A 19141-nucleotide genomic window follows, 5' to 3' on the forward strand; every position below is an offset into this window, starting at 1 on the left:
CTGAATTTACAGCTCAGGGCAGGGTTGAACACATGATGTGGTCATTGTTTACCTGTCTGCCTCTGCCATAGAGACCGTGAAATGTTTCTGGTATGAATGAACCAACCAGGGACAGGATTCTAATACCCTAGTCCCTTGACCCCTGATATCATTGCCAGGGCTTGGCCTCAACAGGAGGAGCTCCTCACCCCTCACTGTCTGGCCAAGTCAGGGGTGGAGATGACATGGGGCCCTCCTGCTGACTCAGTGCCTCCTGTGATCAGGAGGTGAGGCCTCAAGGTTAGGGGCAGGTAACCTTTGCCACAGGTAGAGGTAGGGCTGGAGATTCTGTAACTGGAGGATTGGTGGGGAGCACGGAGTTGCACACTGAGCCAGGGAGCTGACCTCACCCCTTGTGGATTCAGAGGCTGCCAGAGGGGCTTCTGCCCTTACTTTCAGGGTGCCCACCCCCCAACCCACTGCCAGGCTCTCTGGGGTGCGACTGATCCAAGCCTGATCTTGGCAGTGTCTTCACGCTGTCCCCCCGTCGGCCCCCACCTCTTCCTCACAGCAGATCCAACCAACTTGTCTCCGACAGTAGCAAGGGGGCGTGGGGAGGATCCAGGCCCTGAGAAGCCCGGAGTATGGGAATGGATAAAAGGGCCCCCACGACCCCCGGCGGTCGATCCGGGTTTACACGGAGGCTCATCCAGGATTAGTCCCTACTCTTGACTAATCCCAGCAGCTGAACCAACCCCGGGGTCCGGGAGCCAGGCCCACGCTGCACGAGCGGGAGTAGACGGCGTGCGGGCTGAGCGGAAGCGCACGCGGGGGGAGGGGCGCTCCGGGAGGCGGGGCCGGGAAACCGGCTGATCCGGTCTCTGTTCTACGACCTCTCCGGAGCCGGTGTTTACCCGGGAGCAGGACTGAGGAGGCCTGGGCCGCTCGGGCCCGGAAGCAGGGGGAGGGGAGCGCAGTCGTGGACATGGGCTGAGACCTTTTCGGGTCCCCGTACATCGACTTCCAACCCTCGTTCCTGAGCGTGAGAGGGAGCGACAGACAGATGTCTCTCGCCCCTTCTCCTATCCAGTTCCACGATTCAAACTCGTTGCTAAATGAGGGGTGCGGGAATGGATACATGCCCCCGGAAGAAGGCAGCACAGCTTAACCCTCCGCAGAGCGGCGCGCCCCCCAAGCCTAACCCCTAGCCTGCATGTCAGCTCCGGTGGGAATGGGGTTGCCGGGAGCGGATCGGGCCCAGCGGATGGCACGGGGGCCACTTTGAGGCGTATGAAGTACATGTCTGTCCTCAGTCTCCGTCCTCTTGCCCCCATCCCTGCGTGGCACCGATTAATCCCAGTGCTGGTCTCGATCCCTCTTCTCCCGTCCGCGTCCCCCGGACCCCCTCCAAGGTCTCTACCCCAGACTTAGCCTCCACTCTCTCCGGGACGCCGGCCCGAGGGCCCAGAAGAAGCCAAGTTGGGTCCGGTTTTCACACTTTTATTGTAAAGCTCGGGAATAATTACACGGGTCTTTCATTGACAGCTCAGCAAACAAACCGGAAACGAACCGAACCGGAGGGGTAGGGGAGGTGCCTGCGCATGCTCGCGGCGGGGAGGTGGGGCGGGGGTGGTCAGAGAAAGAGAAAGACAGAGAGACGGAAATCATTACAAATCGACGGGATTGTGCTCGCAGCGCCAGGGACGGGGGGTGGAGTGGGGGCGGGACGGGAGCCCTTCCCGGGAGGAGCGAGGCGGTGGGAAGTGGCACGAACCAAGAGAAACACGACCCCAGTGTGGGCATCCGATGCGCCCAAAACCCCCCTCCCCGACCCCCGCCCCCCCAACACACGAGAGAGACACGGCCCCCCTCCCCACTCACATAACCCGAGGAGACACAGTCTCCCCCTCCCCACGGGCAGACACACCGCCCGGGAACCCCATGGGCGAGACACAGTCCCCCCTCCCAGAGAAGTCCCGCGTGGAGACGCCCCCTAAGAGGCTTTCTCTTGGCCAACACAAGCCAACCAAACACCAGGAGACGGCCCCCACACAGGGAAGAAATGGCTCCAGAGGCCGGGCCCTCAGGAGAGAGAGGTATCCCAGAGCCCCTGGGAGAAAAGACAGCTCAGAGCTGCCCAGTCTCATCCGAAGTGCTGCAGGTCAGAGACACCCCTGGGGGAGAGGTGCAGGGAGGGCCAGAAACATCTCTTCCCAGACATGCTTAAGAGATAGCCCCCTTCCCTGGGAAGAGAGATGGCCCAAGACTGACATGCCTTAAGTACTCCCAGAAACCCTGGGAGGACAACAGGCTCCCCAGAGAGCCTGGGTAGCGGGGGAGACATGCTCCCATGGTCCCCAGAGGGAATACATGTCCCCCCACCCCAGAGACTCCCAAGGGGAGAGATACGGCCTAGGGAGCCCCCAGAGGTGAGGGATGCCCCAGAGACCCTCCTCCGAGGATGTGAGACATGCTTCAGGGACCCTAGGAGAGAAGTATGTCCCCCATATACCCTCCCCCTACCAAGAGACATGCTCTGAAGTAGGGGGTAGGGACAGACTAGGTCCCCTCTAGGAAGACACTGACTGGGTCAGGCTGGGTTTGAGCGGGGTCTCCTCTGGCCAAATGTCGCCTATTTGTACATAAAACTGTACGCGACACAAGGCATTGGGGAAGGGCTTCACAGACCTAGGACCAACAGGGGTCGTCCCCAGTGCTGTCACCCATCCCCTGCCCACCTTTGGTTTCACCTCTCAAGTGCCCAGGTGGTGACAGACTCAGTGCCCCAACCCCAACCAGGGGGCTAGGGGCTCTGCCTTTGCCTGTGGGAAGGGCTCCTCCTCTGTGCTTCTCAGCCCTCCCAGCCACCTGGGCCACCCCCTTCCTTCTGGCTTCTCCATTGTGCAAAATGCTCCTCTGCCCTTCCACCTAGTGCGCGGGGGTCTCCGAGACCAGGGCAGGGTGCCCAGGCCACCAGGGGCTTCCAGGGGAAGTCCACTGACCCCAGGAATGCCTCCTGTCTGGACCACCCTCTCCACCAAGCAAATGGGCCTCGTACAGTCTTCCTGCCAGAATCTTGACCCCCAGGACCCAGGACAGCCCTCGAGGCCACTGACCCACCAGCTGGGCACCTCACGTTACCAACTCCACCACTATTGCACCTGCCCCGTTTGTGCAGGGGGAAGGGGCTGTCTCTTTAACAAGCCCCAGCCCACTTCCTGGGCCTCCCCCAGGGAAAGGAGCCTTTGGCCAATCCCTAGACCTGGTTGCTGCCACCCCAGGCCGCTCTACACCCCCCCGCCCTCCCCTGAAGGGCTGTGTATGCTGGGGCCACGAGCCTAACAATGCTCTCCTTCCCAGCACTGTTACCCCAAGCCAAGTTAGGGGCAAGGAGCAGAGACAAGGTGATTCTTCAGCCCCCTGGCTTTCAGGGGTGGAGGTGGGGGTCTCTGGTTACAGGAGTCAAGACTCCAGCAGCACAGCTCCCAAAGGCACCAGACGACCCAGCAGCCTGTACCCACCCCTCCCACCCTCGGGCTGCACCCCCCAAGCTTAGACTACGTCAAGCAAGGGCCATACCCTGAGTCTCCAGCCTCCCAGCCTGGGCCCCTGGGGAGCCGGAGAGGTATGGGCCAAGGCAGTGGGGGTTTGTGGAAGGAAGAGGGGCTGAGGCTTTGAGATGGCCACAGTGGGAGATGGGGCCTCTGCAGGATGCCCCTCACACCCTGGCCCCCTGAGGCAAAGAAAAGAATCCCACCTCATCATGGCTGACTGGGCTTCTCTGCCCCCCGATCCCCCCACGCCACGGGACCCCTGACCCTGGCAAAGGGAAGCCCAACTGGAAGAAGGGGGCCTGGAGCCCAGGGTGCCCTGAGGCAGCCCTTCCCACCCCCTGAGATCAAGGCAATGGTGGTTTTACAGGCTGACGGGTCAGTCATGGCAGGGGCTGGGGGTGGTGGTGTGCAGAGAGGGGGCAGGGTGCAGGTACCCCCTGTTGGGGGCAGCAACCAGCCACCCCCTGAGCAAACCTTCCTGCTCCCAACTCACCCAACCAGGCCAGAGGCACAATCTCCCCACCCCCGGCCAGCTGCCCCCCACAGCCTCAGGGCCCCTCCGTGATGCTCATCTGGATGTGGGGGCCAGCCTGAGCGGGGATTCCCCCCCACCCCAGGGCACAGCGCAACAGTTCCAAAAAAATAGAGATTTGTATTCTTAAAAAAAATTAAATAAAAGCCCAGCTCTGCTGATAGGCGAGTGTTCCCCCATCCCCACCCCCACCCCCCTTGTTTCCCTGGCCGGCACCCCCATCCTGCCACAGCCCCAGGGGTATTTACAACATGGAACAATAGAGGCCTGGGGTGGGGGGCACTGCGGCAGGGAGGAGGGAGCGCAGGGCAGGTCCCACCCCAGAGGGGTCCCCCGAGACAACACAACATCAACAAGAAAAGTTGCAAATCAGGCAGAAATGGGGACGTCATTCCAAGGTCCTTATATACAGACACTGCATGACCAGTGGGAAGGGGGGGGCCCGGATGGGACCTTGGGCATGGGCAGGCATGGGCATGCGGCAGGCAGGTGGGCCAGCCCAGGAGCCGTACAGGAAGACAAGGCCTCTGCCCCACTCCCACCGCCATCCCACCCCACCTTTGGTAACAACAGCCCTTCAGGGAGCCCCTGGCAGTCAAGAGTTTCCTCTGGGAGTTCCCAGGGAGAGGGGCTCCCCAGTTCAGCCCTGCTGCAGGGCTGGAATGGGGGCATCCTATGCTCTCCCTGGTTGGCCATGCGGGACACAATGAGTTAAAAGTGTGCTGCCCACCCTTGACTCTACCATCTGCCCAAAGTGAGGGGGTGATCCCTGGAAGTCGAGGGACCAGAGCCTAATCATTGTAGAGGAGCCCTCTTGGGCATCAGCTGGGGGGAGCCCCGTAAAGGGGAAGAGGGGGCTCCCTAGGGTTGGGGGGCTGAAGTGAGAGAAGAAGACCTGGACCCTGCATGGGGGAAGGGCCAGTGTGGTCATGAGGCCAGTAACCCCCCCACTCAGGGCCCTGGCCAGAAGCCACGCTGGAGGGGTCAGGAGCCAGGGGCCCTGGCATGGGCCCGCCTGGGAGCTGGATGGTGGCTGGGGAAGGGATGGCCGGTCGGCCAGAAGGGGGCTCACAGGTAGATCTCGCGCTTGGCCGTCTGGGCAGATGCCGGTGTGGCTGCAGGTGGGAAGTCCGAGGTCTGGGTCAGGGGGATTTCCTCCAAGGTGGCCGAGTCCTTGCAGGAATCATGGCTACTGTGGGAGAAGGCACTGTAGGAGGGCAGGAGGCGCACAGGGGCCGTTTTGGTGTTCCGGTCTTCCGGGGGGCTGGGGCTGCCGGCGCCTGCAGGCTCCTGCCCTCCTCGGTCCTGGTAAGGCACGAAGGTGGAGAGTTTGAGGGCGCTGCTCTTGGTCCGACGGCTGGGAGATGACTGGCCAGGCATCCAGCACGTGTCAGAGTGGCCAAACTCGCTGCACTCCCGGGTACATGTGCCCGTCATGGCGACGTCAGGCAAAGGGCGCAGGTCTGCAGGGGAGAGCCGGGTGGATGGTCCTCAGGCAGGGCAGCCTCGCAGAGCTCTGCTCCACAGCCTCCTACCAGCGCCTCCATGCCGCCTTGGAACAGGGGTGCACGCCCCTTCCTGCCCACTGAGCTCACAGGCACACACACCCTCAAATAGACACACACCCTACCACCATCCACCGCATGCGCACTCTCACACACACACACACACACACACAATCTGTCCTTAAATAGACACATTCTTTCCATCCTCACCCATCCTCCAGCTCTCCTCTCACACATCCACCATATCTGCCCTCAGACAGGTGCACAAACACACACCCCATCTACACATTCCGTCATCTATCTCCAGACAGGCTGAAACATGCACATCTACCCTCAGATCGGGGTGAGGAAACCCCCATCCTCATTAAATACACAATCTCTTTCTCTACTGCGCTCTCTCTCTCTCTCGCTCTCTCTCTCTCTCGCTCTCTCTCTCTCTCTCTCTCTCTCTCTCTCACACACACACACACACACACACACACACCCCTACCCTCAGATAGGTATGGACACACAAATCTACACCAGGCATCTCTATCCTCAGACAAAGGTGGGTACATACCTCCCTTCTGAGCCCCCTCCAGCCTCACCATGCTCCCAGTTGCCCTGGGACCCCACCCCACGCCAGCACAGCAAGGCCCTGCTACAAAGCCAGGGGTTTACATAGAAGCACACACTCACATATCCACAAGCACGCTCATGCAGCCCCTCCCCGCCTCACTCCGGCCCCTACACCACCCACCACCCCTGGCCTTGCCCCGGCTCCCTGCCCAGAACACCCATGGGAACAGAAGTTGGCCGCCTGACATCAGCAGTAGCCAGTGTGGTTGCTGGGCAGCGGGGGTCTCCATGGGAACGTCTGGGCCTTGAGTACTTCCTGTCACAGTTGCCCCTGTCCCGCCCTCGCTTGGGGACAGTACCAGGCAGTGCCCCCCCCAGGGATGGACTGAGCGCCACCACCTGGGGTGGGGACTCCCCTGGCACCACCCGCCCTGGCTTGGCCTCCTGCCAGCGCAAGGTGAGGAGGGGACAGCTCTGTCGTTAACCCTCCGGGGCTCTTCAGTTCGGGGCAGAGTGGGGGACCCAACGTGGCACGGAGCAGAGCACGGGCACTGGGTGGGCGGGGCTGGGTGCTGGGCCGAGTCCCACAGACCCCAGACCCCAGAGCAGCTCCCACGTACCTGGCAGTCCACCTCAGGGCCTGCTCCGGCCAGCCGGCTCTGCGCGGGCACAAAAAGGACGAGACGGGCGTGAGATGGCGCATGGATGGGCAGGGTGGGGATGGAGGGCACTCTGAGACCTGGGGCCTGGGAGGTTAGACAAGAGCCCTGGGCCCGAGGGGTGAGGTGTGGAACTTTTCATCTTGTGGCGGGCTGGGGGAGTTCGGACTGAGGGAGGGGATGAGACCTGAGGATAGCTCTAAGCTGGAGAGTCTTTCTGTCCCACGGGGAAGCTGATTTAGTCTCCCCACCACGGGCCAACAGAGGTACCTTCACGCACACACACGCACTACACACATACATTCTGACAACACGCCCCCCATCCATTCCCATGCTGACCTCTGCTCCAGCCCAGATCCCACCTCTGCCGTCACCCTCCAAGCCCCTCCCACACAAGCCTTTCCCCTCCCCCGGCCTCCCCACTCCCTCTCCTCAGCCAAACCCTCTCCTGCTCCTCCCACCAGGGGATCATCACACCCTTCTCTGGGCTCCTCATAGCATCCAGGGTCCCTTCCCTTTTCTCAAGGCCCTCTGAGCTCTCATTATCTCAAGATTCCCTCAAAGTTCCCTCACCACTACCTGAGCCCTCTGGCCCCCATTCTCAGGGTCTCTGTTCCCAGGAAGCAGAATAAAGTAGTGCTGAATTCAAAGTCTTTGGAGTCAGAGGTGCCTGGGTTTGAATCCCTCCCAGCTCTGTCACTTCCTGTATATGACTTTGGGTAAGTGACTCAACCTCTCTGAGCCTCCGTTTCCCCCACTGTAAAGGGGGCACAATAAAGTTCTTAGATCAGAGAGCTAAGGTTACATGAATATATACCAGAAAGCACTCAGCACAGTGTTTACTGCTGAATACATGAGAGCTCAAGAGATGGAGGCTACTTCTAAGGTCTTGTCATCATTCTCAGGCTTCTACTCATTCCCGGGGTCCCCTCACCGTTCTCGGGGTGCTCCATCTCTCCTATGCTGCCATCGGGGGTGGTGCGCTCATAGTGATCCTCAGGCAGAGCCAGGGGACCGAGTCGGGGCCCCGAGGATGACTTGCTGGACGGCGTCTCAGACTCCTCCAGGCCACTGTCGTAGTAACTGTGCTGGGACGGGTCCTGCAGCTCCTGCGCCTGGCTGGTGGCGGAGAAGGTGACGCGGCGGTGAGGTAACTGCAGGGAGAGGGAGTGTCACTGCCGGCCGGCCAGCCTGCGCCATGGGGCCCACCACCGCACCAGGCTACAGCCCCAGCCAAGCCCACCCCCAGAGCTCCTAGCCCTCTAGGCCTCAACAGCAACCAGGAAGAGGCCCAGCCCCCTAGCGCAGCAGAACCCCCCAGGAAGCAGAGACCTTAATAGAGGACTGCCCCTCGATTCTAGGTCAGCTCCCAGGACAGCCAGGACCACGCACTGGAAGTCCCAACACAGCAGAGGCCCCAGTGTTATGATAGCTCCCAGGCCAGCACAATAAGCTTAATCCAGTACAACCACTTGTTAGAGCACAGCTTCCCAGTACTGGCACAGCCTCTGTTTAATTCCAGACAGCCAACACCAAAACAGCACAATACCAGCCAACTCCCTTAATTCCAGCATAGCCTCTAAACACCAGCAAGCCTCCAGTTTTTAGAACAGCTCCCTAAAAGCAGGACAGACTCCTAATTCCAAAACAGCTCACCAATACCAGAACAGTTCCCTGAGTTCCAAATAGCACCCTCCAGACTCCAGCTCCTCACCTGTCTCATTGCTCTGTTAACTTCTCATTGCCTCCATCCAGTGGGGTGCTAATCTCTTTCTGATCTTCTGTTCCTCACCCCTGGTCTGTAATGCCATAGGCAGGACTCCCTGCTGAATCCCCACCCACCCAGGTGCCCACTGCTGTTCTCCTTCAGAGAGGCCTGGGAGTGGAAAAAGGTGGGAGGGAAGAGGGAAAGAGAGCCTGATAACAAACCAGGGCACCTTGGGGGTGGAGTAGCAGAACAGTGGAAACTCCCCAGTCCTCCAGATCAGGAACCAGTATTAACTGGAGAGGGCAGGGCCCAGGAGAACCTGGGCATAGGGGGAGGGGCCCAGCATCCATCAGGGATGTGGAAGGCTGGCTTCTTCAAATGGAGACTCCTTCTAGGATATAGGAAGGAGCTTCCGGGAGGGGCCACTGGCTTGGTAGAGCCAGGATTTAGGAGCTTGGAGCGGGGACTGGGGTGGAGGGAGGGCAACAGTGACAGGCTGCTCCCAGACAGCAGCCCTGCCTGCCTGCCATGGGTTGACGATCATCCCATCCCAGGAACCTGGCAACCTCAGCTTGGCACTCAGTACAACCAACCCATCCCCCAAACACCCACCTGGGACCACCACTGGTTCTCCTGCCAACCGGAAGTTAGAAGTTGTGGAGGGCGCAGACCAGGGCCCCTGGAGGCCAGGGGTGGGAGCAGCCCAGGCCCAGGGCCCTGCTGACGAGTCTCCAGGCTCCTTCTAATCCTCTAAGACTTTGTGGTGCTTTGTCTTTAAAACTCTCAATAGGAGGTTCTCAAGATGGCCAGAGGAGGGTGTCCCAAGTTTGCAGACCCACCCTCCTGATACCCTACACAATTTCCGTGCCATCCAAGGCAGCTGGGGTAAGGGAGGTTGTCAGCACAGGGAGCTGTGGAGCTAGCTGCCTTCCCACCTTGGCTCCCACCTCACCTTCAGGCATAGGCAACCCTCCTCGAGATCCACGTTGGGATCCAAAACACTGAAAGGTCTGGGTAACGACAGACAAGATCCCCAAAACTGACCTGATACTTGGGGCTGGGAGGATGTAAAGGAACACGTCCACCTGGTGATGGAGTGAATAGGTTCCAGGCGGGTCTGGGAGGCACAGGGCAGTCTGGCTGTTGGGTGTTTTTCTTTCCAGTTTTCTTTAAGACATTAGCCAGCAGCCCTCCCTCCCTGCAGAACCTGTGCCTGGTAATCTAGGGCTTCAGTCCTGCCTCCTAGGCACATCACTTGGTCTTTTTCCTATGATTCTTTTCTGTAAAATGGAGGGTTGGGTCATACTCAACACTAAATATTCCCTATAATTCTATGACTATCAAATCTTAAAAAGCCTAGATCCAAAATCTCTCTCAGACCCTAGTCCAGAAGTTCTAGACCCTTGCTGGTTATTTCCAGTTGGCCATCCCCATGGACCCTTCAGATTCAACATGCCTGAAACCAAATGCTTTTTCTTTAATCAGCTTCTGCATGGGCAATGATCTCATCATCCTACCACCCAGACTCAGAAGGATGATATCTATCTGGGGATCCTGGTAGCTCTCCACTCACTCCCCCATCCCTATCCCATATCCAATTATCCCGAATTCTGTGGGTCATTTCTCCAGAAGGTCAGCCTGATCCATCCATCCATCATGCCCTTTTCCACCATCCTTGCTCAAGACCTTAGAGGCACAGTCCTGTACCTTCACCTCTACCCACTTTAAATCCACCATACACTCCAGTAAACTCTCTAAAACTCAGTGCATCCAAAACTCATGAGCTTTCAGGGCCTCCCACTTCTTAAGGAACTTTTGGCAAAGCATCTACGTCCTCTACAACCTACAGTCTTCCAGTCTCCTGTCTCAGCTCCCTCCTATACCCTCCACTCCAGCCAGAATCCCCTTTCTGCCCTCTCCCTGCCTCCGCCTTGGTCACGCCTCGGGAGTTGGCTCAGCCTCCGGTCCAACTCCTGTTCCTCACTTTGTGAAGAGCTGGCTCAAGGTTCTCATTCCCCTCCCAGAAGCCCACCCCCATGTCCTATGCACATTTTCTCATCCTATGTGCCTCAAAGAAAGGGAAGGGGGCACCATGGTCAAATAAATTTGGAAAACCCAGAGTTATACAAAGTTTAACAGGTTTTCCCTTCTTGCAGGCTTTGCAGAGCCTTTAATAGGTTAATGTGAACTTAGTCTTGGAACCCCTTTTTTATAGCATAACGGAAAACAGCAGACTCTGGCAATCAGATTTCCTGATGATTTGCATTTGAATTTGACTCCATCACTAACTAGTTTTCACTTCTGTAAAATGACCTGCATCACAAAGAGTTATGAGCAGTGGATGAGCTAATTCACATAAAATGCTCAGCATGGTACGTTGCACCTGGTAAGGACTCAAAAAAATGGAAGCAAGTAGTGGCAGAAGTGGTAGAACAAGTTGGGAAAAGCTTTAATATTTGGCACTTCTCACTGGTGAGAATCGACAGCATGATTCTCAACTGCCTCATCTTGTTACTTGTATGTCTTGTAGAAATATGACCATTTTTTCCTCAAGGTCTAGTACTATGCTGAGCACACAGCAGGGATTCAGCCTATGTGTTTTAATGATGACAGTGGTGTTGTGGTTTTGTTGTGTTTGAATGTTCAGTGTGGCTCCATGGATAGGTTGGACTGGAGCCGAGTAAGGGATAATCCCTCAGACCTTGGGAAAGAAAAAGAGATTAAGGAGCTAAAGAAACAGAAGAAAGAGAGGCGGTGGCAGCAAGGAGAGGAACAAAAGAGAAAGAATGATTGGTCAGGAGCTGCTGGAGGTCACCCTAGAAGTGCTTATTTGTCCAAGGGAAATGAGATGAAACCAGATTTCACTTCCCCATGCCCCACTCCTCCAAAGCCCCTAGGAGTTTTTACTTTGGGGGTACCCCGGGGCATTGGGGAGTTTGTGGACGAAATCAGAGTAGAGAGCTGGCGCCCTGGACCTCCTAGGAGTGTCTCAAGCCTCTTCAGTTGCCACGGAGACAGGTTGCCTCTGGCCTCAGAGACTCCCCCAGGACCTGAGGCCCCTCACCCAGACTTTAGCCTCCTCCTCAGGCACAGCCAGAGACAGGGCAGACCCAGGAGAGCAAGAAGTGAGAGACGGAGAGAGAGAGAGTGAATGAGAGCTAGCAGCTCAGGGTGGCCAGAGCAAGGAGCTGAAGGAAGGGAAGGGAGGGGGCCGGATAGGGCACCTCAGCCCTGGTCAGCAGTGGGGATACAGAGCAGGTCAGTCCATAGCACTGGGGGATATCCTCCCCTCTCCCTGGGCCCTCCCTCCCAGCAGCCCAGACTGGTGACCATCGTGGGGCGACACACGGCAGAGCAGCCTAATTGTGCTAGGTGTTGAGCGGTATTGGGATGAAGAGGCTGGGCAAAGGACTTGGGAAGATCCTACCTCGAGGGAAGGTGCCTGGTATAATTAAGAGGTTCTCGGCCTTCACCTGAGGCAGCTAGGCTGCACTCCACCCCCACCAGCTGCTCTGGTCTGAGCTCTGTTGGGAGATGCTCTATGTGCACAAATGGGAAAGGTCAAGTCTCAGCCAGCGGAGAAAGGGCAGGACTTGGGTGCATCTCCATCCGCTTTCTTGGTAAAGGGTGCCATTCCCAGCGAGGCCTCACAAACATGAGGGAAGGGGACACTGCTGGACAGCTCCATTTGAAGCCTGCTCAGAAAGGCACTTGCCCCAAACATGGACATGGTCATGGTGGGGGGCAGGGGGGCCTGGTCAATTAAGATAGGGTTGGGGCAGAGGGGCAGGTCTGGGACGTGGGAAGGGACAAAGAGCAGGGATGGAGAAACTGAGGCAGGACATCGGACAAAGGGCTGTTTCCAGTCTCTCTCGCTCCTTCTCTCAGTTCCAGGAAAATAAGAAGCCAAAACTCCAAAAATAGAGAACTTTATTATCAGGGTGAAGTGTTTGGGGCTGGGGGAGGGGAACTGGGGCCCAGCCCCAGGAGTCTGGGGTGGGGAAGAGGGTGACACACAGTACACAGAGAAGGCACAAATGGGGAGGCCCCCCTCCCTGACAGAGCGCCCACCTAGTTACCCACCGGGACCCCAGGTCTCCCCTTTCCCCTCTAGAGATGCGCCCATGGCTGGTCTCGGACAGAGACCCACGTGTGGAGGAGACTTCTTCTCCATCTCCCTCCCCGCTTCTGCCTCCAAACCCTTCTGCTCACCTACCCATCAGTCCCCACCTGCAGGACCCAGCAGCTGGCCCAGTGTCCCAGGATGTGACAAGTCACAGGCCTCTCCCAGTGCGGAGGGCGCGGGGGGGGACGACACGGAGCACACCCTCGGTTTTCATTTGGCCCGACCCTCCAAGCCTGGGTGAGGCAGCGGGGTCATCAGCGGTCCCAGCATCCCCCGATCTTTGGTTCCACCTCCCACCACTCACTGACTTGGGCTGGTGAGCACGGCAGGCCCGAGACACCAGCTCTGTCACTCCCACACCTCAGTCCAGATGGCCCCGTGGTAGGGGTGGGGTGGGGGCCGGGGTGTGCTGAGCCACAAGGGCTGGCCTACCTGCTTGCTGGGGTATTTGGGGGGGTTGGTGCGGTAGCTGTAGTCGGAGTATTGCTCAGAGCCCGTGGACGTCGTGTCCCCAGTGCCTACGAAAGTGTTGGCTGGCGGCAGGTCCTGCACCACCTGGTGCTTCTTGGAGGCGGAGGGTGACTGGGGCTGCAGCTGGATGGAAGGCAGTGGGGAATTAGAGCGATAGTGGCGGCCGAGGTCAGGGCTGCCTGGTGGGTAGTTGAGGGGCAGGTGGATGCGGGGGCTGTCCCCAGGGGCATCGCTCATCAGGTTGAACTTGAGGGATTTCTGCAGCCCGGCCTCATCATCGTCCTCCACCGGCTTCACGGGTTTGGGAGACTTGCTCTTCTTGCCCTTGCTTTTGTTTCCCTTGGAAACTTTGCTGCTGGGCTTGGGGGCATACAGGTCCTTGGTCTCCTTCTTGCCAGCCTGGTAGCCACTCTTGGCCTCCCGTTGCCGGCAGTAGCGCACGAGCACGGCCAGGGCGATGAGCAAGGCCACGGCCACGACACCCGCCACCACGCCAAACAGGATGTTGCCGCGCTGCTTGGAGCGCTCGTATTCCGGATCCCCAGCAATGTCGATGTCCAGCGGCGTGTCCAGGCTGTGGCCCAGCAGGGTCTCCAGCAGGGTGCGGTTGGCCAGGGTGTCATTGACATACAAGTGGACCAAGGCTGTGCCATAGCGAGGGGGCTTGCCGCGGTCACTGACCTTCACCACTAAGCGGTGCAGCCCGTGGTGGCGCCGCTCAATCTCCTTTTCCAGGGTGATGGCACCGGAATGTGACCCAATCTGGAAGAGTCCGTAAGGGTTGCCACCGGCGATGCTGTAGGTCAGCTCAGCGTTGACACCAGAGTCAATGTCCTCAGCTGTCACCTGGCTGACCGTCTCACCCAGACGGGTCTGGGGGGTCAGCAGCCGGTGGGAGGTGTTGGAAGGGGCGGTGATAAAGGGTGCATTGTCATTCTCATCCAGCACGTTGATGGTGACGCCAACGTAAGCTGAGCGAGGTGGGATGCCGCCGTCCACCGCCTTCAGCTGGAAGGTATAGGTGCTTTGCTGCTCCCGATCGAAGCTCAGGCTGGAGAGGATGGTGCCCGTGCCATTCTGGATAACAAAATCACCATTGTCCTGCTCCACCGTGAGCTGCACCCGGGCGTTCTCCCCCTTGTCCCCATCAATGACCGTCACCATGCCCACTGGACTCAGCGCCGGCATGTTCTCCATCACTGAGAAGTTGTAGCCACTCAGCATAAACTTGGGGTCATTGTCATTGCAGTCCAGCACGTTGACAAGGACGGTGGCTGTGCCTTGGAGGCTGGGGCTGCCCCGGTCGGCCGCCACCACCTTCAACTCGTAGCTTTCCCTCTGTTCCCTATCAAGGGATGTCTTCACCCGGATCTCTCCAGTTTCAGGTGAGATGGTGAAGAGGCCCTTGGCAGCCGGCTCAGGCTCCAGAGAGTAAACCAGCTCAGCATTGGAGCCCGAGTCGGCATCACTGGCAGTGACCTCAGCGACCACTTCACCTGGCTTGTTGTTTTCTGGGAAGGCGACCTCAGTGACGCTCTGGGTGAAGACAGGTGCATTGTCGTTGACATCCACCACCTGCACCTTGAGGGAGTTGGTGCTCGAGAGTGGGGGGTTGCCAGAGTCCACGGCCACAATCTCAATGGTGTAGTCTTTGACCTTCTCATAGTCGAGCGGGGTGGTGGTCTGCAGGAAGTACTTCTTCTTGCTGTCACTTCCCGTCTCACTGGCCTGGCGGAGCTGGAAGGGCACGTCACCTGCCACCACACAGGTGACAGCTGCATTTTCTCCCTCATCTCGGTCAGATACCTGCACCAGGGCCACAGCTGTCTCTTCTGCCACGTCCTCTGAGATGTTAGCCATCCCGTCTTGATGAGTCACCAGCCCTATACCCCGGATCTCAATGGTGGGGGCATTGTCGTTCATGTCCTTCACGGTCACCACCACTTGGGCTCGGGCGCTCTTGGGGTTGGTGCCTCGGTCCTTAGCAAGCACCGAGAAGCGCAGGGTGCTTAGGTCCTCGCGGTCCACGGGGCCCTGCACAGTGATGAGTCCCGTGTTCCTGTCCAGTCTCAGAAGACGTCTCACAACTTCGGGCGCCTGGTGGAACGTGTAGTCGATCTCTGCGTTGGCACCTTGGTCGGAGTCATTGGCCTTCACCTACAGGGCAGGGGGAAAAAACAAGGAAAACAGGGCTGGGTTAGTTTGGGGATAAATTAAGCGACACATTGCTGCCTTTCCAACGAGCATGGCGGACGCAACTATCTAACAAGGCACCCTTTCCAAAAGCAGCACGTGCATGCCCTGCCCTTTTCCCAATCCTGACACTTTGGCATATGTTACTGATCTTTTTCCCAGAGCACAGATACAGCCCACAAATCCTCAGTGGTGATACAAGCTACTACTAGAGATGGGACAGGGCAGAATTGAACTCTACTTATCACTCCTATACTAGTCCACCCAAATATGGGGATGAGGATCCAGTTTGCATCTAGGGCAGCCCTTCCACCCAATTAAACTGGCCTTCAAACTCTTCTGAAGAGCTGGAAGGGTGTGAGTAGTAGAGATGGTGTGTATGCATGACATATGTGTGCAACATGCATGCATGGACACATACGTGTTGCGATGTGAGAAGGTATGTGTTTATGCACGTGTCTATTGGCACACGAATGGAGACCCACGTGCCCCTGTGGAGGCCATAGGTGAGGGGATTTGAAAGGAGCCAGGTAGGGATGTGGGTCAGAGGGAGACCGCCAGGCCGGGTCACTACTCTGTCAAAACCGGGGAAACCTGTTTCATCTCTCTTCCCCTCCCAGGGTTGGCACTGGCTAGGCATCAACTTGAGGAATCCAGCCGAGCCTGTGGCCAGGAGGGAGGGGCTGGTGCAGCCCACAGAGCCTGCTGGCAGCGGGCTGGGCTCCCAGCATCACACAATGAACTGTCTGTCCCTTTGCAGTGGGCACATCCTCCCATGCCAAGGCCGACACATACTCGGCCCAAGTCTATACAAACATGGGTGGTAATGGGGCAACGAGAGCCAGGTGGGAATGGTCATGAGGTAGCACTGGTCAGGGAGAAAACAAGAGGGTTGGAGTTAGGTCACAGCCCAACAGAATATGATGGCAGTATGGGCGGGGGCGGGGGTAGGGGGTAGACAGGACAGGTGAAACTTGGCAGAGTCTCTGGGGAGCAGAGCAGGAGTCCTAGGTTCAAATCCCAGCTCCGCCACTTCCCAACTATGAGGCCGTGGGCCAATTATTTAACATCCTCAAGCCTCAGTCTAGAAATGTGTAAAATGGGGACAATAACAGAACCTATTTAACGGGGTTGTGGTGAGGATTTAATGGGATGATAAGTGTAAAAATGCCTAACACTGCCTGGCACATGGCAAGTGCTCCCTAAATAGCACTTATCCCTCTTTTTGTCCATCCATCTCTGAAAATCGGTGCTGACACAGCATTGGGCATTGCACCTAGCAGGCCCTCAGGCCACTGCTAGTCAGTCTCCTTTCCTTCCCATCAGGATTTTTTTGACAGTGAAAACACTGGTGAGCTACCTGGTCTCTGCTCACCCCTCTAACGGTTTCTCCTCGCCCCTCCATCCCCCTGTTCCCCCAGTCTGTCACCAACTTTTTCATTATGATTCCCACTGTCTCCCTGTCTCTAGATTGGTCATCTACCTCCTGTCTGCCTCTCTTGCCATCTTACCTCTCTTTGTCTCTGTCTCTGACTCTTGGCTTCTGGCTCTCTTTCCCTCCCACCTTGCTCAGTTCTCCTTCTGCCTCTTTCCTACTGCTGGCGCTCTCCCACCCTCTCTTTTCTGCTCTGTCTACCCGTAGCCTCGTCTCTGCCCCGTTCTCCTGCTTCATCCCACGTCCCAGCCTTTACACACATGGGCTCTGAAGCCAAGCTGTTGCATGTGGCCAAGGTGGAATCTGAACACATCAGGTGGGTGTTACCAGGCAAGTTTCCTAATCTCTGTGGGCTTAGTTCCCCATCTGCAAAATGGGGATAATGCTTACATTGTACTGTGGAAATTAAAGGATATAATACACATAATCAGAACAGTGCCTGGCACCTAGGCTATTATTATTCGCCATCCCCGACTGTCTGTCTCCCTTTTCTTTCTCAGTCTCTCTTCTACAGGTTCCAGTCCACCAGCCTCTAAAAAAAGGCCAAAACTCCTCCCTGTGCCCTGCTTCAGCTTGAGGACTTGGGACGAAGGGTTTCCCAGGACGGGTAACGGTGTGCAGGGCAGGCTGAGCCCTCCTCAGCTGCCTCATATCAAAGACAGACAGCTTCAGCTCATGGGGAAGGAGAAAGGAGCTGGGGCTGGCAGGAAGCCAGGGCTGAGATGACAGTGGGAGATACGCCCACCTGTCTGCAGGGACGCTTTCTTTGCTCTCTCCCAGGCCCTGACCCCACCAAGCTGCCCAGCCCCTGGGGCAGTTCCCATCGAGAGGGGTGTTGAGAGCTTCAGCAGAGGCCACCGACCCCCCCCCCGCCTACTGTGCCCAGCACCCCACACCCATGGGTACCCTGTGCCTAGGGGAGGAGGTGGGTGTATAGACATCTGTGTACAGTTTTCTAGAATTCTGAGGACTCACCTGGCTAAAATGATCTCATCTGACTGTCAGGGATGGGCAAAGCGAGGCTCTGTCCTCCAGCCTCAGGAAACTCACATGTGGCTAAAGGGGCCCTGGTTGGGAAGACATTCTCATCTCCAGAGAGATTCTACTTGGACAAAAGGCGGTTCACTTGTTCCAGCTCAGCTCACTTGGCTGGGGAGGAGGATATCATTTGACTTGGGAGGGGGTTTCACTTTGCAGAGGTTTCTCCAGCTTGAGTCGGCCTCGGGGATGGGGGGAGCACTGTTCATATGCTATGTCACTGTCACCTGAATAGCTTGACAGAGGAAAGTAAATCCCCTGCTGGGGCGTGGTGGACTTGTGGGAAGGTCTCACCAGGCGTGGGCTGGGGAAAAGAGGTCTCACCACAATATCTTGGCCATCTTGCCCTTAAGTGAAGGGAACTCTCACGAGGTTGGGGTGGGCTCCCACTGCTGAATGTGGGTCACCCTGACCGTTAGACGGCGGGGCCTCTCACCTGGATGACGGAGTGTCCTATGGGGCTGTTCTCAGACAGCTCAGCCTCGTAGGACGGCCGCTCGAACTTGGGGGCATTGTCATTGGTGTCGAGCACGGTGACTCGCAGCAGGGCGCTGCTGGCGCGTGGGGGATTGCCACCATCCTGCACCTTGATAGTGAGGTCATAAGAGTCCAGGCGCTCCCGGTCCAGGTTGCCCATCACGATGAGCTGCGGCTGCTTTCCGTCCTGGTCCTCTGCCACCTGCAGCCCAAATAGCTCCTGGGCCTCGGGCCCCACCTGCAGCTCATAGGATGCCACACCGTTGGGGCCAGCATCGCGGTCCGAAGCCACCGGGATGGGAAAGAGTGAGCCAATGTTGGTGTTCTCGGGGATGGGCAGCGTGATGACGGGTGAGGCGAAGTTGGGCGTGTTGTCATTGATGTCCTGGACCTGTATCTGGCCCTCTAGTAGCCGGGGGCTGCCATTCTGCACGAGGTCCGTGATAGACACCTCAAACTCCAGGATGCAGGGCTCACCAGGGAGCTGGTTCTGGCATTCACGGAGCCCCTCGCGGTCGATAGAGGTCTCCGTGGTAAAGATGTCGCCCGTCTTGCCATCCACCCGCAGGTACGGGGCGCCTACTTCTAGTTTGTATAGGTGGCCCACGTCTGGAAAACCATAATCGGCTGCGAGGCTCCCGATGAGGGTGTTGGGAGGTTGTTCCTCTGGCACCTTGTACACCACCTGAGTGGCGTGGCCTGGGGATGGAGCCAGCAGCAGCAGAAGTGCCAGCAGCAAGGCGGGCAGCAGCAACCGTTGCCCCCCAGGGCCTGGGCTGCGCCTCAGGGACCCCATCCGGGCAGGCTCCAGAATCAGGAGGACTGTATGCGAGGGAGACAAAACAGGGGGTCAGCTGGGAGGAGAGCCCAGGCCCTGAGGGCTGCCCAGAGCCAGCCCCCACTCCC

General features: G+C 58.0%; 1 protein-coding gene across 3 annotated transcripts in view; it reads right to left on the bottom strand.

Annotated features, from left to right (window-relative positions):
• Positions 1-1463: 1463 nt before the first annotated feature.
• Positions 1464-19141, bottom strand: part of PCDH1 (protocadherin 1) — a 51327-nt gene continuing 33649 nt past the window's right edge. For 2 of the 3 annotated variants that reach the window (XM_067031839.1, XM_059061209.2), the window contains exons 2-5: positions 18195-19057; positions 13054-15249; positions 7722-7941; positions 1464-5528 (exon numbers count right to left, since the gene is read on the bottom strand). In XM_067031839.1, coding sequence (XP_066887940.1) covers positions 5134-5528; positions 7722-7941; positions 13054-15249; positions 18195-19031 — 3648 coding nt within the window. In that variant the 5' untranslated portion in view covers positions 19032-19057 and the 3' untranslated portion in view covers positions 1464-5133. Of the gene's footprint in view, positions 5529-6748; positions 6788-7721; positions 7942-13053; positions 15250-18194; positions 19058-19141 lie in introns of all 3 variants that reach the window. The other variant, XM_059061210.2, reaches the window with a different exon arrangement.

The sequence above is a fragment of the Kogia breviceps genome, chromosome 4 (genome assembly GCF_026419965.1).
Source record: "Kogia breviceps isolate mKogBre1 chromosome 4, mKogBre1 haplotype 1, whole genome shotgun sequence".
Classification (NCBI taxonomy): domain Eukaryota; kingdom Metazoa; phylum Chordata; class Mammalia; order Artiodactyla; family Physeteridae; genus Kogia; species Kogia breviceps.